General features: G+C 50.7%; 7 protein-coding genes across 7 annotated transcripts; 2 read left to right on the top strand and 5 right to left on the bottom strand.

The window, feature by feature from the left end:
• Positions 1-519: 519 nt before the first annotated feature.
• Positions 520-1,323, bottom strand: BDV17DRAFT_292827 (alpha/beta hydrolase; the record flags this gene model as incomplete). Its single annotated transcript, XM_073762453.1, has 2 exons — positions 520-1,172; positions 1,284-1,323. 2 exons carry the CDS (start codon positions 1,321-1,323, stop codon positions 520-522), a joined length of 693 nt encoding a protein of 230 aa, XP_073613990.1.
• Positions 1,324-2,151: 828 nt separating this feature from the next.
• BDV17DRAFT_292826 (uncharacterized protein) lies at positions 2,152-5,031 on the bottom strand (the record flags this gene model as incomplete). Its single annotated transcript, XM_073762452.1, has 2 exons — positions 2,152-4,028; positions 4,092-5,031. 2 exons carry the CDS (start codon positions 5,029-5,031, stop codon positions 2,152-2,154), a joined length of 2,817 nt encoding a protein of 938 aa, XP_073613989.1.
• A 938-nt stretch (positions 5,032-5,969) lies between these two features.
• BDV17DRAFT_292825 (epoxide hydrolase) lies at positions 5,970-7,274 on the top strand (the record flags this gene model as incomplete). Its single annotated transcript, XM_073762451.1, has 4 exons — positions 5,970-6,276; positions 6,340-6,458; positions 6,519-6,591; positions 6,838-7,274. 4 exons carry the CDS (start codon positions 5,970-5,972, stop codon positions 7,272-7,274), a joined length of 936 nt encoding a protein of 311 aa, XP_073613988.1.
• A 101-nt stretch (positions 7,275-7,375) lies between these two features.
• pup3 (proteasome core particle subunit beta 3) lies at positions 7,376-8,476 on the bottom strand. The gene is made up of 4 exons (XM_073758391.1): positions 8,296-8,476; positions 8,217-8,235; positions 7,694-8,148; positions 7,376-7,627 (listed from the first exon to the last, which is right to left on the bottom strand). The coding sequence occupies exons 1-4, from the start codon at positions 8,296-8,298 to the stop codon at positions 7,484-7,486; spliced, it is 621 nt and encodes a 206-aa protein (XP_073613987.1). The 5' UTR covers positions 8,299-8,476; the 3' UTR covers positions 7,376-7,483.
• Positions 8,477-8,533: 57 nt separating this feature from the next.
• BDV17DRAFT_267634 (putative UBX domain protein) lies at positions 8,534-10,426 on the top strand. Its single transcript, XM_073758390.1, has 2 exons — positions 8,534-8,839; positions 8,894-10,426. Exons 1-2 carry the CDS (start codon positions 8,703-8,705, stop codon positions 10,305-10,307), a joined length of 1,551 nt encoding a protein of 516 aa, XP_073613986.1. The 5' UTR covers positions 8,534-8,702; the 3' UTR covers positions 10,308-10,426.
• A 478-nt stretch (positions 10,427-10,904) lies between these two features.
• Positions 10,905-13,928, bottom strand: BDV17DRAFT_282798 (ribosomal protein L36e-domain-containing protein; the record flags this gene model as incomplete). Its single annotated transcript, XM_073760259.1, has 9 exons — positions 10,905-10,988; positions 11,282-11,467; positions 11,984-12,081; positions 12,433-12,549; positions 12,610-12,830; positions 12,882-12,977; positions 13,034-13,416; positions 13,491-13,582; positions 13,733-13,928. 9 exons carry the CDS (start codon positions 13,926-13,928, stop codon positions 10,905-10,907), a joined length of 1,473 nt encoding a protein of 490 aa, XP_073613985.1.
• A 692-nt stretch (positions 13,929-14,620) lies between these two features.
• On the bottom strand, positions 14,621-18,100 carry BDV17DRAFT_132768 (MDM20/NAA25 family protein). The gene is made up of 5 exons (XM_073754162.1): positions 17,750-18,100; positions 17,225-17,677; positions 16,798-17,138; positions 16,469-16,745; positions 14,621-16,418 (listed from the first exon to the last, which is right to left on the bottom strand). Exons 1-5 carry the CDS (start codon positions 17,882-17,884, stop codon positions 14,790-14,792), a joined length of 2,835 nt encoding a protein of 944 aa, XP_073613984.1. The 5' UTR covers positions 17,885-18,100; the 3' UTR covers positions 14,621-14,789.
• Between the last annotated feature and the right edge of the window lie 9 nt (positions 18,101-18,109).

Raw genomic sequence — 18,109 nt, 5'->3', positions numbered from 1 at the left:
AATTTGTTTCTGAGATAACAATTATTCCCTTAGTTCATCCGTAGTCCCCTCGCTTTCTGTCAGTATAGATTCCTATCTATGTGCTCTGCCTGTCTGGCCCAGGCTGGTTGACAGGTTGCCCTAAGCCAAGTAAAGGGATGAGCAAGTCAAGTATACTGTGCGGGCCATAAGTCCCTACTAGTTAGTACTGGTCAAGTAGACGCAGCATACGTCAGTTTGATAAATGTCTCTAAAGCACTTTTCCATTTGTGTTCTTCCGCTGCCCTAGCCAGGACTGTACATATATTGTGACTAGGGCATAAGTAGGGTTGGACTCCTAAGTAAAAAAAGTAGTCTTCCGCAAAAGAATGTATCCTGTATCCTGTATTTGTATCCTGTAGGTATCCAAATCCCATCCGAACGACGCCAAATTATAACAATCCAATCCAAACAAGAAAAGCACAACGTAAAGCCAAAACCCTACACCCATCAACTATGATTTCACGCAAATCCTCTCAAACATGGTTAACCCATCAACCCTCAGCAATACTCCTCAATAAACCTCCTCACAACCTCAAAACTCTCCTGGCTCCTAGGAACATAATGCGTCCCATAAAACGAATGCAATTGGGCCGTCTCACAGCGCTTAAACAGCGCCTTCGTCAACCCCGGCGGAACAATATGATCTAGCTCGCACGAGTATTGCAGTATCGGCGTCTTGAGAGAAGGCGTATACAATTGGTCGTACATCGGGTGTCCGAGCATGAATGCCGAGTAGGCGATTATGAACTTGAGACGCGGATGCGCCGCAAGCAAATTGCTGCTGGGTGGGATATTGAAGACTGACCCGCGCTTTGCACTGGCCTTTCCACTTCCACCTTCAAGAAGGCTCCCCAGTATAACAGCCATACAAGCACCCGTTGAAAACCCAATAATTCCATCGAATGGCCCAGAAGGGGCCATTTTGTCGAGAATATACTTGACGCTCTCTTCGAGGCCTCGGATCTTGTCGACTTGGAAATCGCCCAGTCCCCAGGTTCGGAGATCGGGTGTGCAGGGCTCTGTGTCGTGCGGGGCGTCGAGGAATGTGTATTCGACGGGTCGGTTTGGGTAAGTGGTTGAGAGAAAGGAGGTGATGTGTTCTCGCAGGGCTCGGGTCTTGTGTGTGAATTTTTGGGAGGATTCGGCGTGGCCTGCGGTTGGGTTGTTAGTATGGGTTTTGATATGGGGTTCATTATTGGGTAGAGGGTTGGATGTGATAGGTAGCGGTATAGTTTGGTAGAGTAGGGTTGGAGTGTACATACCGTGGAGCATAAGGATCCGAATGGGGGTTGTGGCAGGCATAGTGAATTGATGGAACAGTGTGAGGCTAAAGACAGGTATGGGTAACTAGTAACTGTGAGTGTGCTTTGGGTATACAAACAAGAATCCAAGTCACTTCTCGCTATCTCTAGTTGCCAGATGTGAAGACAAGGAAGAAGGTTCACTTCCAGGCAGAGCTCAGGGGGATTTTATACACACTATGATGATAGCATGTGAGGGTTGCTGACAATAGCCATTATAGCATTTATAGAAAGTCACCAAAAAGGCTGAAACAGCAGCCTTTGTGAAGAGGATAAGTAAGGTAAAGAAAGGTTCAATGGGTGTAAGTCGGGGCTTCAACGTGCGAATCAAGAAATCCCTTCAAAGCCTTCTATGCTCTGGATATAAGCCCATTGAGGAAAGGACCAAGGGTCATTCAAGCTTTATGTAATTGATAGGGTCAGATTGTTTAAGTTTAGCATAAAGAGACAAGGACCTCTTTCATGTTTTCATGCTTTTGAAAGGGTGAGCCTCAAAGAAGTTAGGGTTTGATGTATGCAGGTGCTTCATTGCGATAGTATATCACATCACATGAAAGAGTCAGCCTGGGGGGGAGGGGGAGGGGAGCAGTTAGGCGATGGCAGACTATCTTGATAACGGAGTATAGTAACTGCAAGTGCCTCTGTCTTCAGAGAATAGCCGAATAAGTTTGATATCAATGGTCAATTATCTGTCTATCCGCTGAGGCAGGCTACATATTGAGAGAAAATCCAAAACCACGAAAGTGTGGTATAGAATGCGACCCAGATTTCATTCCGTCATGTTGATTTAATTAGTTAGGGCATCAAAAGTGATCAGGTTTAAGGTATGTCATGTGTTCGTTGAATCGTTGGCTGATGGACTTGGCGCAGGGTCGTTGCAAAAGCCCGCAATTAGGCGCTCCAGGTCTATCAGTCTATAGGGCTTTGTCATGTACCCCTTCATTCCGACTTTCGAGGCACGGCTAAGTGCTTCGTCCGTGACGTCTGCACTGACCGCGAGGACAGTAGGGGACTGTGAGTGTGGTGCGACAGGGCTAGGGCGTTGGGATGGGGAAGGGGATGTCTGAGTTTGAGGACGATGCTCGTTGATCATCTGGAATATCTTCGATGTTGCTTCGTAGCCGTCCATTTCGGGCATCCAGAGGTCCATAAGTATGACGTCCACTGGTTTCACTCGCTTATGTCGCTGTGGCGGCTCAGGGACAAGAAAATCGTCTGCCCGATCTAACGGTTTCTGAGTTGGGGTTGCAGCTTTCTCTGAGTTCTGCGAGTCGAGAATGTTCTGCATTGTGCGGACAGCCTCTTTTCCATTTCCGGCCTCGTAGATTTCTTCGTAGCCGAGTCGTTTCAACATATGAACCAGGACCCGCCGGTTGATTTTGTTGTCTTCGGCTACCAGGAAGGTGAGAGGGTGCTTCTTCCCGGGCTTGCCATCGGTGTTGTGTCCATCGACTGGCCCCTTGGCAGGCATAGCTTGAGGTATAGAGCGGGCAGGGGTTGGAGTACGATCGGGGGTCGGCTCTTGAATTGGTGTTGGAGCAGGCAGCAATGGCGATGACGCAGAGTCTATAGTATTGCTAGCGCTGCTAGGTCTCGTTGGATCTCTGATATTTGGAGGGGTTATGAGCTGTGTTGATGGTGCAGCTGGATGTGAGCAAGCCGTGTTAGGCTCGTTGATGGGAACCCTGATCTCGAATTCAGAGCCACGGTCAGGACCGGAGGTTGCTGAGCGGACGCAGACAAGATCACCACCCATCTTCCTAGCTAATCCCTTTGCCACAAGAAGTCCAAGTCCTAAACCATCTTTGCTTCGGGTTATGGATGCATCTTCTCGAGCAAACGGTTTGAAAAGGTTGGGTAAGAAAGCCATAGGGATGCCAGTTCCGGTATCGTGAACGTCAATTAGAATGTCATGGGCCTTTTTACTAAGTGATGCCTTGACAGTGATCAGGCCGTTGTTCGTGAACTTGACAGCATTCAAAAAGACGCATGATATCAGCTTGGCCAAGTCTCTGTCGTCAGCGAGAAGTGCGTCAGGTACGGCACTATCGACGGACCAATCTATGGTCTTGGAATAGACTTCTCCATTAGATGACCGCGACCGGACCTCAATCTTCTGACCCAACTCGGTTTCGTTGCTGACCACAAAGTCAGGCCTTCCGCCGACATGGAGAGATTCATTAACCACCAGTCGAAGGAGGTCGCGTAGCTTCGTGAACCTTAGCGCCGGGCCTTGGAGATTCATGTTGATACCTTGCAATAAGAGATGAGGCGCCGATCTTCGGACAGCTAATGAAGGACGAGGATCAACCATGCTAGCCATTACTGCCTCTATCTGATGAGCGGGAGTTTTCGTATTGAAGATCTTGTCGCTCTCATGGACAGCATTTTTGACCTCCTCCGTTCGTGGACTAAGCTCTTTCGGGGACGAGACTCGGCGAACTTTCTGCCTTGGAGTCCTGCCGAAACCGCTCTCTGGCGGGTTGCTCCTTCGCCGTTTGTAGGGATTGACGGTTATATTACTGCCTTCAATGAACACATTTGGCCGGCTGTCGGACGTTGCAATTGGTGATTTGGTGATCGGAGATTGGGCAACCCCAGAGGTATTTAGTTCTCGCTCTCCTTGAGGCGTTTTTGGTACCTCCATGTTGAGATCGTACGCATGGACGACATTATCTGCTGCCTCAACGGCCCGTCTTGCACTGTCTGCATGAAACATTAGTATTGCTCAACGATCCCCGGGGGGTGGGAGGCGGCGCGCAGACAAACCTTGAACCATCTCGATGCTTTCTTTCAGCGATTGAAAGACATATGCAGTCTTCGGGGCCGGTTTCGCTACAAGTGCATCCCGCACAGTGGCATGCATAACATCCAACATTCCGACAACACCCTGCATCGGTGTTCGAAGCTCGTGTGACAGACTGCGCGCAAGAGGTTTGAGATGCTGAGGAGAGAAGAATGCACTATGCGAAGACAGAGGCGGGTGCTCAAGCTCGTCGTGACGTTTAGCGGCTAGATCTGGGGTCAATTGAGTCTGCTCTGCTGCGTTGTCCTCCTGAATCCGTTGAACAACGAGATCCTCCAGTGAAAAGAGCACCGATTCCATGAACGACCATGAAAGCTTCCGGTTCTGTAATCCCAGGTCTGACCACATTAAGCCAAGATAGGCTAGGCATTCGTTTCCTAAGAATAGAGGGATTGCCAGATAGCCCTCTGCGGCAAAGGGCAATTTGTCCCTGTCAAACGAACCGTAGGAGCTCAGGTTTTTTGGGATCAAGCAAGGCTTCTTGAGATCCATATGGGATAAGGGATTGCCACCGGCAAAATATCTATGCCGACGGAGTCCGACATTCTGAAGTCCATCATTATAGTAAAAGACGGTACCGAAAAGAGAAGGTTTATGACCACCTATCTTTTGGCCAGCTTCATGGTCCCTGGCCCTTCGAGCGACGAAAGCATACTGAGCATTACATAGCGACGTCGTCTGCTCCATAAGCTTTGTCCAAAAGGACTCGAGGTCCAAAACGCGTAGCTGCTTCTTGAACGCGGCTAATTGTTCGATTGCCGCAGACTCAGGGCTTCCTGCGCATTGGCCATTCGAGTTCTCGTCACCGGCCGGAAAAGCGTTAATCGGAGCTTGTGGAAGAAACGAGAGCGTAGGACCGGATCCCAACGAGCTGGGCCATTCCGGTTTCAAGGGTTCGGGCATGGCGTGTGATCGAGGCGGAGTTGAGGACCGCGAAGATAAGAAAGCTAGGTTATGGGAGGTCGCCAGGAAACCGAGGGCGACGGATACGAGACCAACAAGTTGCGTGCTACGTCTTTAGAGGGACAGCGCATGACTCTCGGTCTAGGATACGCTGCAGTCAGTATTATTGAGTTTGGCTTTGGCCAGGCTCACGTTCCACGGTCCAGAGACGTACATCAATCGCTGTCGGCTTGGAGACGAACCGCGCCGGCCCGTGGTATCGGAAGACGCTGCAGCGAGAGCAGACGTCCCCTCAGGGAGTATTGCTGGATCTGAGCCAGAAGTATGGTGATTGTAGGGGCACTTGCGATGGCGAAGGAGGGAAAATACTCGGAGGGTCGATTCCGACGTTTGCCGAGCGGGACAGAGGGGCGAGGATCGATCGATTTTGCGGGATGTACCTCCTCAGTAAGGCGTGTATCTTTCTTATAGATACTTGCAGAGAAGAGGGACGGGCGGCAGAGACAGACCGCTAGGTCAAGGACTCGTTCAGGCGAGGAGGGGAAGGGCAGAGAATTAGAGTCGGTGGCTTGTCGCGATGGAGTCTGTCTATGTCTTATTATTGGGGGCCGATCGCCCGGTCTAGACGCGGGGAGACCACCTCCTCGACAGATACAAACAGATAGGCGGCACAAGTACTGGAAGTGACGGCAGAGGTGCGGTGTGCTGTAGTTGAAGAGGAGTATCTGCAGTATATACTCAAGAGTGTATCCAGTGGTGATGAGTTTACTGTTCCATGGTCCCGGTACGGTGGCAGAGTTACCAATGAACCTTGCGCGAGTCAGGCAGTCTAGTATACCAGGGCCGATGGCACGTGAACAACAGTACAGCCATCAACCACCCCTCCGCTCTGTACGTCATTGCTACTATTTACTATCTATCCATGACGGAATTTAGGAATGGCTCCAAATCCATTTGAAATCGCCGTCCCTAAGGCGGATCTAGACCGTCTGCACCAGAAGCTCGCCGCAGCCACTTTTCCTGATGAGCTTGACAGTGCTAGATGGGACATGGGGGTTATCAAACGACTGTCAGCTTATTGGAAAGATGGCTTCGAGTGGCAAGAGCAGGTGCGGAAACTCAATGAGCAGTTCAAGCAATTTACCGTCTCGGTGTCCGTCGATGGCTTCGATGATTTGGAAATCCACTATCTACATCATATCAGCAAGACACTGGGGGCTATTCCGCTGCTCTTTTTTCATGGATGTGAGTACTCTTATTGAGATGCCTGAATTCCTGGACTGAGTATGCTAAACATCAGTGCTACAGGGCCAGGAAGCTTCATCGAGGCCACCAAGCTGATCCGATTGCTAACCAGCGGCGATCGGGACAAGCCTGCCTTCGACGTAGTAGCACCTTCACTGCCGAACTTTGGCTTCTCCTCGGCTGTGAAAAAGGCTCGTAATCGTGCCTCCTTGGTTTTCGATTGACTGTGCCAACCCTCCCAGCGAGGATTCGGTCTCCATCAGTATGCCGAGGCCATGCATAAAGTCATGATAGCTCTAGGCTACAAAGAATACGGTACGTTCTCCTCCGACATCATCGAACTGATACCTCCAACGGCTGAATAACAAAACACTCTAGCAACCCAAGGCGGCGACTGGGGCAGCTTCATCTCGCGCCTCATGGCCGCCAAATACCCATCGCACATCAAAGCAATCCACCTAAACTCAATCCCCATTATTCATTATCGGCCCCATGCCCTGGCAGGACCCCCTCTTCTTCATAAGGGACATCCTATCCATCCCATTCTCCGCTAACCGAAAGGCCTACGCATCAACTGTCTGGAATTACCTCAAAAGGGAAGCGGCTACATGATCCAAAAAGCCACGCGGCCGCAAACCCTGGGCTACGGTCTGAGCGATAGCCCCGTCGCCTTCCTAGCTTGGATATACGATAAGCTGCACGACTGGACAGATGATTACCCCTGGAGCGACGATGAGATTTTGACATGGGTGAGCATTTATGTCTTTTCTACTGCGGGGCCTGCAGCGAGTACGCGGATATACTTTGAAGCCAGTGAGGACGAGTCGGTTACGGCAACGATGTCGAAGCCTGCGCCTGCGAGTGTTAAAGTTGGTGTGGCGCAGTTTAAGGCTGAGATTTGGAGGCATCCCTTGTCTTTGGCTGGGGAGTTGAGGGAGATGTTTGGGAGGAACGGGAAGGCTTTTGGAGTCGTAGGGGGGAGGAATGGGTTTGAGTAAGATCTCTGGCTGTTATAAAGACCAAGATGCATATAGTGATGTTGAGACGAAGAGAGAAATTGAGGTTATCAGCTTTGTATATTTCCTACCCATTGTTTACACCATTCTACTATCAGCAATTTGACTGTAGTGCTTTCAACCCGTATATTTGAAGACTATGAGACGTGCATAAAACCGGTATAACACCAAATCAACACCAACGCGTTCCTCTAGTCTTGTCGTCCCTTGAGTAGCCGCTGGGTAACCTTGTCCTTCTCTATGATATACACCTGCGCACCCCAACCCGACAGGGCATCTCTGTCGACCGCACTGAGGAGTGCCTGAGACATCGTTTCGAAGAGGTCTTCTGGGGACTATACGATCAAGTTAGCTACTGTGACCCTCAAATTTCTAAACCTCTAAATGAAAGAGTAACATACCAAATCCGGCTCCCACAATCCTTCACAGGTACCAAAGAGCTGATCAGTCGCAGTCCCAGCGACAATGAAATCCTTAGCAAAGTCCATACACCCAATACTATCAAACCCGCAAATAAAAGGCTTCCCCGTCGTCTGGTTGATCCCAGCAATAACGGGACTAACAAAGTATGATCCGAACCGCTTCTCGTAGAGCGACGAGCTGACGAGGTTGGCGAGGGTCTGAGGTGCAATGTGCCGTTCTTCGCGGAGGCGGTACATGTTCACTTTGAGGCGGAAGAGGTCTGAGACGGTAGACACGTCCGTAGCGAGACCGGTCAGGCCGAGATATGTGCCGGGGGCGTAGTTGAATATTTTGGGGAAGTTGTTGGAGACCGTCAGGGCTTGCATTCCGAGTCGGAGATCGCAGGCGATTGCGACGCAGTCCTTGCCGACCATGGCGACGCAGGCACCGCCATCTAGAGGTTTGGGTTAGTACATCAATATCAATATTTAGTTGAGGAAGTAGGGCGGAGGATAGGCGTACTGATATCGAATGGGTTACTCTGCAGGAGTCGGTCTGTCAGCTAGTGTTTGATGAACGGTGAGCTGGGGAATGGGCGTACCATGATGGGCGAATTGAAAGAGCGGAACAAAGGCAGAAACGAGAACACTGAGGACGGAGAGGTACGCGAGCAAGAAGGGGGAAAAGGTGGTTGACAACGATGGGGATGGAGGGAGATGGAAATGGAAGCAGCAGTGAAGCTGGGCTGGAGCTCTCAGGCGGAGGTTTGGCGTCTGGCCTCTCAGCTTCTTCCGATGACGCGCCGCCCGCTGCCTGCTCAATGCTCCCTCACTCTTCCAACTCCCCGTCTTTCACCCACGTCTTCGGTTTCTTTCTACGAGGCCCTTTCGATATTGCCGCTAGCTTGGGCGGTAGTTTTAATATTCGGCGCTGAGCCTAGAGTTCCCGCCTTTCTGGATCCTGTGTCCGAAAATCATCGACCCCGCATACTAAATCACCACCACCATAATGAGCTCTCATGTCGTAGTCCTCGACTCGACGGCTCGAAGAGCTACGATAAAAACAACACCAGGAAAGTATCTCACAGATATACTGCAAGAAGCATGCAAGAAACTAGGCGTAAACGCCAGTCAATATGGACTGAAGTAAGCCTCGCCGTATACGAGAAATTACCATTCCACTGATTGTCCATTCTTAAGACACAAAAGTAAACAGCTCGATCTATCACTGGCCTTCCGTCTCTCTGGACTCTCCCCCGGCGCAAAACTGGAACTCGTACAACTCTCGCGATCACCCTCCGTCGTCACGGTAGCCTTACAACTTCCCGCGTCGGAAGCCCGAGGAGCTCCAAATGGCCGGCTTATGGACAAATTTCCCAGCACGACCAGTGTCTGGATGCTTCTTCGCAAGTTCGAAGCGGGTGTTGCCGGCAGTGCGTCGCTGCGGAACTTGACAGGCCGGGGTGTACCCATAACCGAGGGACATGGGTCTGGACGTCTTTTCTATGAGACTCCGGTTGTGCAAATACTTGATCGCGAATTGTCTACGCTTCCTGATTTTCAGAAGACGCTGGCGCAGTTAGGGTTCAACAGCGGGAATGTGCTGGTGCGATTGAACTTCCGCCGGACAGATCAGCCTCTGGAGGATGCGATGACGCAGATTCACGAATACTTCAAGATATCGGAGGATGAGGCTGCGGCAGAAACAGCATCCGCCACACAGCAGGAAGTAGATAAAGCTAAAGAGAACATTGCCCAAGCTTCGCAGCCACCAGCGCCTGCCACCACCAGCCCAGATGGCCTTATCACAAACCAAGAACCTACGGAACCGCCTTCTGATCCCGTCCAAGAGAGCCCCTCTCAACAGCCCGAATCCTCAACCGAAGCCTCAAACGACTCTTCTCGCCCCGTAACAGTCTATGCCCCTCCATCTAACAACACTCCCCAATCCGCACAAACCGCATTCAACGACGCCGACTACGTGCCCTCAGTCGAGCACGCCCAAGTCCACCAACGCCGCCTCCAAGCAGCAAGCAAAAACACACGCCTGCGCTCAGACGCCGAGAAAGCGGCCGCAGCCGCAGCCGAGGAAGAACGCCGTGCCGCCGTCAAGGAAGTAGAAGTGAAGATCCGCCTCCCAGACCAAAGCCAAATCGTCTCCAGATTCGGGCAACAAGACACGGGCAAAACCCTCTACTCCTTCGTCCGCAGTTGTCTAGCACCATCATATACAGCCGAGAAATTCGTCCTCACAAACTTCTCTGGCCCTGCGGTTTCAAAGACTCACCAACCCAGCGTCCCCTTCCAATCCGTCCTCCCCGACTCAGATGAGGGCCTCCTCATAAAAAACCACGGCATGACCGGCCGCGTCCTTGTCAATTTCTCATGGGATCCGTCAGCTTCCATAGCCGCTCAGCAAAGCCGTGCCGGCATTTTGAGACCCGAGCTTCAGACTAAAGCCCAAGAACATAAGGTCGAACAGCCGCCAGATGTCATGGACACATCAGAGGATGTTACGACGACGGTAAAGACCAGCGACTTAAGTAAGACGAGTGGTGAGAAGTCCGGGGCTCGCAAGGTACCCAAGTGGTTGAAGTTGCCTGGGAAGAAATAATTGTTTCTGGAATGGATTCTTGGACTGGCCTTTGCTCTGCTCTGGCATGTCTCATGTAGTCACTGATAATAAAGGAAATGAGATGACAATGTGCTCCATTCGATGATGGCGTTCGTCCCTAGAGATATCTCAAGTCTGCCTGCTCAGGCGATAGTAGACAGTCAGTCGATTAACATCGGTAACTACAAACTACGACGTCGAGTGCCAATCGCTGCCACCAAATAACCAAGGCTTTTTCGGACTACGTGGTGAAGGAAGAGCATCTCCGAAAGCAAGCAGGAAAGAAAAGAAAAAGACCCAATTAAGTGTCCAGTGGGATTGGTATCGGTATTCATTTCAATAAACTCCGTGTCTCAACATGCACGCACTCTTGTCGACTCCTTCTCTTCCGCCCAAGTCTTGCTTGAGCAAGGTAAGCAACCTGTAGAAAGCCCCAAGGCTCGTCACATCGTCATGCCCACGCTCATTACATCCCCTCAGACATAAAAATCTCACTTTTAATCTTTGTTTTCATTCACCTCGTTCTCGGCTAATGTTGAAACATGGACAGTAGGTAGAATAAGAAAACGGGAATAGTATTTTCATTCAAAGCTTAATTTAGTGAGCACCGACACGGCGGGCCTCGGCGATGACGCGCTGCATGTCCTCGACCTTGCGCTTGCCACGGGTGAAGGTACCGAGCTGTGGAGGGAGAAGAATGTGGTTAGCTTTTGGTTTGCTTTTTTTTCTTTTTTTTTTGCGCGAGTATTGGGTGGACGGGGATGGGGTGGGATGGGTATGTTCAGCGCGAGCTGATGAGGTTTGAGTCTGGCGGTTCGAGATCCAATCCAAGGCCCATCATATTCAGTTGGTGCGAACGGAAAGAATGACTAAACCAGACGGACGACCCTATCAAGCTCCGTCTCACGCCAAACACAACCAAACCAACCCCATTCCGCAAATAAAAAAGTTCAAACGCGAACAGTCAAACATACCCTCTTCTTAGCGAGCTTACGGGCGCGCTTGTCCTGGGCGTTTCTCAGGAGTTCGATAACACGGCGCTCGTAGGGAGCGAGACCGACGACCTCACGGGCGATGTCGCGAACGAAAGCGGTGCGGCGGGAGGCCTTGCCCTTGGACCGGCTGATGCGGTTCTTGGGGGTGTTGAGGGGGGTGGTTTTCTGTATCGCAAAAACGGGTTAGTTCAATCGTTGTCCGGGGGAGTTGTGGTGTTATGCGAGTGACTTGATGGATGGAAGATGTATGGATTGACGAGCCGGAAGTTTTCGTGTGTCGGTGCGAGATAAACGGGTCGAATCAATGTCGATGTCGAATTGTCGAGATCAAGCTAGGCGAGCTCAACGTTTTTTTTTTTCGATATGGAATTATCGGCATCCCTTTTCCTGTCTTAATTGCCGCTTGGTTGCATATGTAGTTTGGACGTGACTCGTTGCCGTATCCGTCGGCCAGATCGGGAAATTTTCCTCCTATCTCCTCACTCAAGTTTTCTCTCCCATCAAATTCGACGCAAATATCGTATCCGTGTATTCGTTCGTTCGTCCGCTCGCTGCTCGTACCTTCTCGTCTCGACTCGATATCGACCGAAAAAGATCCACGCTCAATCCATCCATCCATGATCCATCCACGACCATTCCACTCAAACACCAGAAAAGGATATAGAAGAAAGGAGTACATACGTGGCCCTTGTTGAGACCAACCGCGATACCGGAACGTTCTTGAGCCATCGCGACGGTGTTAACGGAAGACGACTGGTTGGCGACGAGGAGGTTGTTGGCTGAAGTTCCAATTCCGTTGTGAAGTCGGTGCGGATAGCCAAACTTCTCCAGTGTTGCGCAGTGGGTCCGCTTTCACCGCCCGCGCGCGTAGCGAGGGTTTGGCGGTAGGGCTAGGGCTTGCACGGGGATGTCTTGGCGGTCGAGATTTAACTTTTATGCCCCGTGGCTAAGGCACCGATGGACTTATAAATCGATGGCTTTGATTAGAAAGTATAGTACAGAGAATAGTTCCATTGTTGCCATCTCTTGCTATTACACAATGCATCAATTGCTCTCTGCGCTTCTCGGGCTTCTCGGGCTTCCTGGGCCGGATTCAATGTCTACTTCAACGGTCTTCAATATGCCCTGACTACAGCTGTGCTTGTCATCTAGATCCGACCCAGAGCCATGTCCGGAGACAGCCTGGACCCGGGTTCTGCTCCTTTCCGCCCTGGCTTCAGAAGCTGCATAGGTGAGTCCCGTGAAGACTTCGTCGCCGTCATTATATATTCCACGCCCGTGCCTGTGATATGACCCGTCTCGCTCGCGGCTATGGCCAAGCCGATGCATTCGGCCACGAGACTGCGTTAGTTCGTACATCTCCGCTTCAGTAACCTTATCCACGGATTGGCCCATCATAGAGAAATCAGAGCCCCGTGTAACGCTGAGAGCGGGGAAAATTGTTTTTGCCCTGCTGGAGAAGGTTCGGAAGAAGGTTGGGCATGCGGGGAGGCAGCTGGCGATTATGCCGCAGGCTATTTCGGCTGTCCTGATGATTGTCAGTGTCACGCTTCATGGGATGTAACTCAAGGTGACATACGTCCACAGAATCTCGTCATACCAGTCATATGTCTGGTCTTGCGTATGTCTGTTCCTGATACTGACTTGGAGACGCATTACACTTGCAAAGCAACCACTAGAATTATTGTCAGCATTATACAAATCCTCTAGCACCAAGCTTAATCAACTCACAAGAAACCAGCCGCAAAAATAGCGGAAATCCCCATCTTCCGTCTCCTCGACATCTGCAACCTCCACACACAAACAATAGGCAGAGACAACATCAAGACATCAGAAACCACATTGATGGCGGCCGCCACAAGGATAGGGATATTAATATTGATGCATTGGCCTTCAGCAGTTTTGTCCCAAATCTTTTTGCGCGGAGTACATTGAAAGATCTTTAGGAAGAAATTTGCTAGGTAGAAGGCCAGGTTGAACCAAATTAGCAGGTGGATGGCATAAAACGTCCTGCCTTGGCGGGTCGGTGCAAAGACGCGCAAATACAGAAGGAAGATGGATAACTTCGTAATGAATATCAACGGCGCGTACACAATTTGTGAAGCGTTGGCTAGCTAGACGAGACGGACAGTATTAGCGTAGGCTCTTAGTTCTCGCATGCTGAATCCTCAAGAACGTATATGCTCACTTTCGCGAACTGCCGTTTATCAGGCGCAGCAATTTGAGCTATGTGAATTCCGTTTCCGTGCTTGTCTAGTTCAATGGTGATTACTGCATATGCTATCAATCCCAGCTAATCAAAGTTAGTAAACGGGGTAATGCTGTGAGGGCAAGCCGAAGGCTATATACCCAAGCCGCAAAACAAGTTACTAGCAATGCAGTTAGCCAAATTCAACTGACAGTGTCCTCGATGCTAAAGACGATACATACAGTCTTCCCAACCTCGAGTCTTCAGAATCATAAGCTTCGTGTACATCCGCATCCCAATACAAAGCGTAGTTACAGTCAGGCATACGGTCTGCGTGACCACATCCCACGTTCGCGCTGAATCACGGTAGCTCAAGTCAAGAAGACTAGTATCGCGTAAATGCTTGCCGGCATAGCGAGCAAATATCTCGCCAACCATGATGGTAAAGATGGCGTCGAAAAGAGCGGTTCTAAGATTAAACGCATCGAGAAATAGCAGATGCCATCAAGAAACCAAATCAAGCTCATGTCGAACAGAGATAAGCTCGGTCAAGGTGGGATCGGGGAATCATCTTGAAGTCACGCTTGTCTCGTTCGGTGTTTGAAAGCTGACCAACTGCAATAAAGAAGCAATCAGCTTTGGAGCAACACGAACGGGCAGCGAGGGGATGATCTTCTCTCAAGGTTGCGGTGGACAGGAATAAGGCCATCCTTTCCCTGTTCAACACCAACGAGCGAGCTAAATCCTGCAGTGTAACCCTTTCGGACAACGCGCTCCTTTCAGGTAACTTACGGATGTTGGGCGAGGGATTATCTCTGTACGATGCGATAACATGGAGGCCATATGGCGAGAATATAGGCGGAGAATTGAGGGGGAAGCAGGACACGGCAGGTATTGTTATCGACATGCGTTGTGTTTGACATTTTCTGCTTGTAGCCGGTATCAGCATTCCTGCATCTCGCGAGTCTCGACCTCCTTACCTGGTGAATCCCGATTGCGGGAAAAACTCGTGTACGACCAAGAAGGCTGAGTCGCTAGCACAGAAGGATTCTCTGTCTAACTTTCGGGTACGTGTTTCGATTCGTGCAGGAAACCGAGGATATCCCGGCTGGGAAAGATTAAGTGAGAGCAAGAAAGGAAGAACAGAAGAGAGGAAAAGAAGAGAAGAAGCAAGAACCTCGCGGGTCAGCCTCGGACTCTTGCCTCCCTCACTAATGAGGATTCCAACCCAAGTAAGATTCCAGATGGCATCTATATTTTCCGACTGATAAATCTATGTATATGTCGTATCACAAATCCTTAGAGTCTCACAGCCAACGCATTCCCAAGCGCTTCATCCCAGCTCTCCATTAGCTCTCCGCAAAACAGTTCCAGCGAGGACGTATCAAGCGTCTTCTCTAGCTCGCCACGAAGCTGTTGGCCATCGTCACCGGTACCACTACCAGCGGTGACCAGATCAATCAATGAGCCAAGCTTTCCTGACTCGGATACTTGTTTCTTCAGCGTGCGAATGTTTGCTTGCGCACTCTGGTGTACCTTGCGACCCAGATCAAGCAGGCTCTCCACCCGGTCCTTGGGTAACTTGGCCCCTTTTGAGCCCTTCTTCGAAGCAACAGAGCAGATAGTAACCAGAGCTTTGACAGAGTCAAGAATGCTGAAAATCGTATGGAAGAACCGCCAAGTTGGAGCATATGGAACATCTGACTGTAAGAAGACGGCTGTTTCTGACATTACAGCCGAGTCACTGTTCTCATCCGAAGCTAAAGCTTTCAGTTTGGAGTTCAACCATTCTTCCGCCTGGCGAAGGCTTTCGTTGGCTTGGTCAGGGGTGATGGATTTTGAGCCGCTCAGGAACACAGCTAACCGCAGCAAGCTCAAGTTCGTTATTGTGCCTTCAATTTCGGAAGAAGTCATTTCAGAGTCTGCGCTGGCTCCCACGAGGTCATCAAGCTCAGGAATCTCTGGTGTTGCTGTAATCGGCTTCATGGCGGCCATGTCTTTAAGGAGTCCCAAAAGCTTGTCGGTCATTTGAGCTGACCTCACCCATCGATCATTAGGCAACGGCCCCAGGCGCACCAGCTGCTCGAAGGTAGGTTGACTAGGCGCTTCACAGTTCGCGAAAGCATCGAACGTACGCTGGTCGACCAGCGGAGACGGATCTCTCGCTATTTCGTCATAACGTCCCATAGGGTCTCCGCCAGCTAGCCTTTGCACTCGCTTGACTTCCAATGCGTACATCCTACGGCAGATACTCTGCTTCAGGCACCTCTGAAGCTCAATGGTTCCCTCAACGTTCACGTAGCTACCGTATTCAAGGCCGTTCGAGCGGTGTCTCGTCGAAGTAACATTTGCACTTAGGTAGAAGATCATGGCCTGCACAAAGGCGGACTGGGGATTGAAGTCCTTGTATTCCGCACCGTCAATCGGCGGTGCTGAGTGGGGGTGGATTGTCGCAAGGCGCGTGAATAGATTGTGGGCAACAGTTTCGAACTGCATCTGCTTGACAGAGAGCCTGCTGAATGTCTTCAGCGCAAGAGAGCCAGCGCCCAATCGGAGGTACAACCGCACAAGGAGCAGCAGTGCCTGGGAGTTGTGGGGTGAATCGGCGACAAGACGCTCTAAGAGCGCCGCTGCGCGAATGAGCATGATGTCTGGAATTTCTTCCTGTTTACTCGTGACCCATCTGCCGCTAAAGCGAATCAGAGCCATCGCTGCAAGAACGCACAGATCATCACTCGGCTGGCTTTCAATGGTGGATGGGGCATCACTTCGGTCAGGACGTTCGGTTTCGCGGTATTCTTTCAGACAGCGCGAGACGAATTCTTCTACCTTCTCTCGAGAGACATTCGACGCATCCGAGGACAGCAGGAAACAGTACTCCAACTTCAGAGCATTGATGGCTGCGAGTCCTTTGAATGGTCCAGCTTCCTTTGGGAGCAATTAGCAAGGATACTTGATCACGACTGCGGACCACATACCTCAGACTGTGCGGCAGCTTTTGATGCATATTCAACAAATTTGGTTATAGACGCCTTATCCAAGGAGGGAATATAACTCAAAAGGTCGCCAAAACAGAAGAGCTTGCTTTTGCTGTGATCAAAATACGCCTCGCAACCGGAAAGCAACTTATTCTGTTTTAAGGCACCTGACTGAAAGCTGGAATGTACCAAGTCAAGGCGGGCCAGCTGCGCGTTCCTTGACTTGGGCTGCGACTCAATGAACTGAGATATGAACTTTTGTGTCTCTGAAGTCGTCCTGCTAACTGTCAGTAATGACGGGCATCTCCAACGATCTGTTCAGAACTCACTCCGCAGTATTCATCCTCTGGGTCGCAGTGACAAGCAAATGCCAAACAGCCCAGTCATCACGCTCTTGAATGGCCTTTCTCTCCTCTTCAGTAGTAGGAATAGCAAGAAGCTCCTTGGCGTATGATAAGCCCTCAGACCACATCTCAGCCTTCTCCAAGCTAGATAGCTTCACACCGACAAAAGACCAATCATTCTGAACCATTTTTGACTTGATGCCAAGGTTCTCACTGTCTAGGACCTTGACAATTTCGGCATGCCGGCCTTGAGATTCGTAGATCTTAACAAGCAGTAATAGCTCCTCGGCTGATTGAATAGCTCTAGGAGGGCTCAGTAAGTCCTTCTATATTTTTGGGCATAAATATTACCATCCCGGCTCGAAGAGAGTCACGAAAAGCAGTTTGGTGGGCGGGAGCGGGCGCAACATACCGGATCAGAAGGAACACTTTCGGCAGCTTTAGAAACCATGCGGTAGGCGAGAGTTCCGAACAGTTTGCGGTCCATGTCCGAGCTCGCTTCATCGACTGCCAGAAGATAGGAGAGGAAGATAGCCCAGATGTAGTACTTCCGTTTCTTTGGGAAGTTGTTCTGCAGAGACATGGCCGCCTTCTGCGCCGACTTCCAGTCGTCACCCTCGAACGCGAAATCGAACCACCTCGTCTGGATATCACGGATCTGCGGTTGAGCCTTCGCAGCCCGCTCCCATATATTCCTCATTGTCTCCTCGTGTCCGCCCATCTTCTGCAGCGTCTCGTTCAAGATGTCCAATGTGTCGAGATCCGTCACTGCCAGTTCGGCTTTACATAGCTTAAGGGTCTCCGCAGCACCCCGCTGGTGGTGTGCTTCGTCGGCGTGACGAAAGAGGATATTCGCCTTCCATGCCTGAGCGAACAGACAAGGTTAGCAATCTGGAGTATATACTGGACTTGTGGAGTCAAAGAAAATATCTCGTACCTGCAAGAACGGCGTATCCTCACCCTTTTTGATCCGTTTCTCGATCAGCTGCAGCGCCTGCTTCAAGTTCTGGCCGTCAATGGCATCCTCGATTTGCTTATTCCGCCGCTGAAACACGGCGTCATTGGTCGACATCGTGACGGGTGCTCGCAGTTCCGAGACACTCGATAAATTTCGGGCTCAAGCAAATATAAGTATGGAAGATAGGTGAGTAAGAATGGACGTATACTGCGCAGTCAAGCACAGCACACGGTGTGCGGGGAAGTATGGCAATGAAAGATGAGGGGTGATTTCTTCCTCTTCATTTTGGCGGTTGAAGTGGGCGGGGAAGTGGTGCGGAGCGAAACTCAGGAAGGCGGT

This window comes from Aspergillus undulatus (assembly GCF_047715775.1).
Source record: "Aspergillus undulatus strain CBS 261.88 unplaced genomic scaffold BDV17scaffold_36, whole genome shotgun sequence".
Lineage (NCBI taxonomy): Eukaryota > Fungi > Ascomycota > Eurotiomycetes > Eurotiales > Aspergillaceae > Aspergillus > Aspergillus undulatus.
Note: the sequence above shows the minus strand (reverse complement) of the source record. Positions and strands in the feature narration are given on the sequence as shown.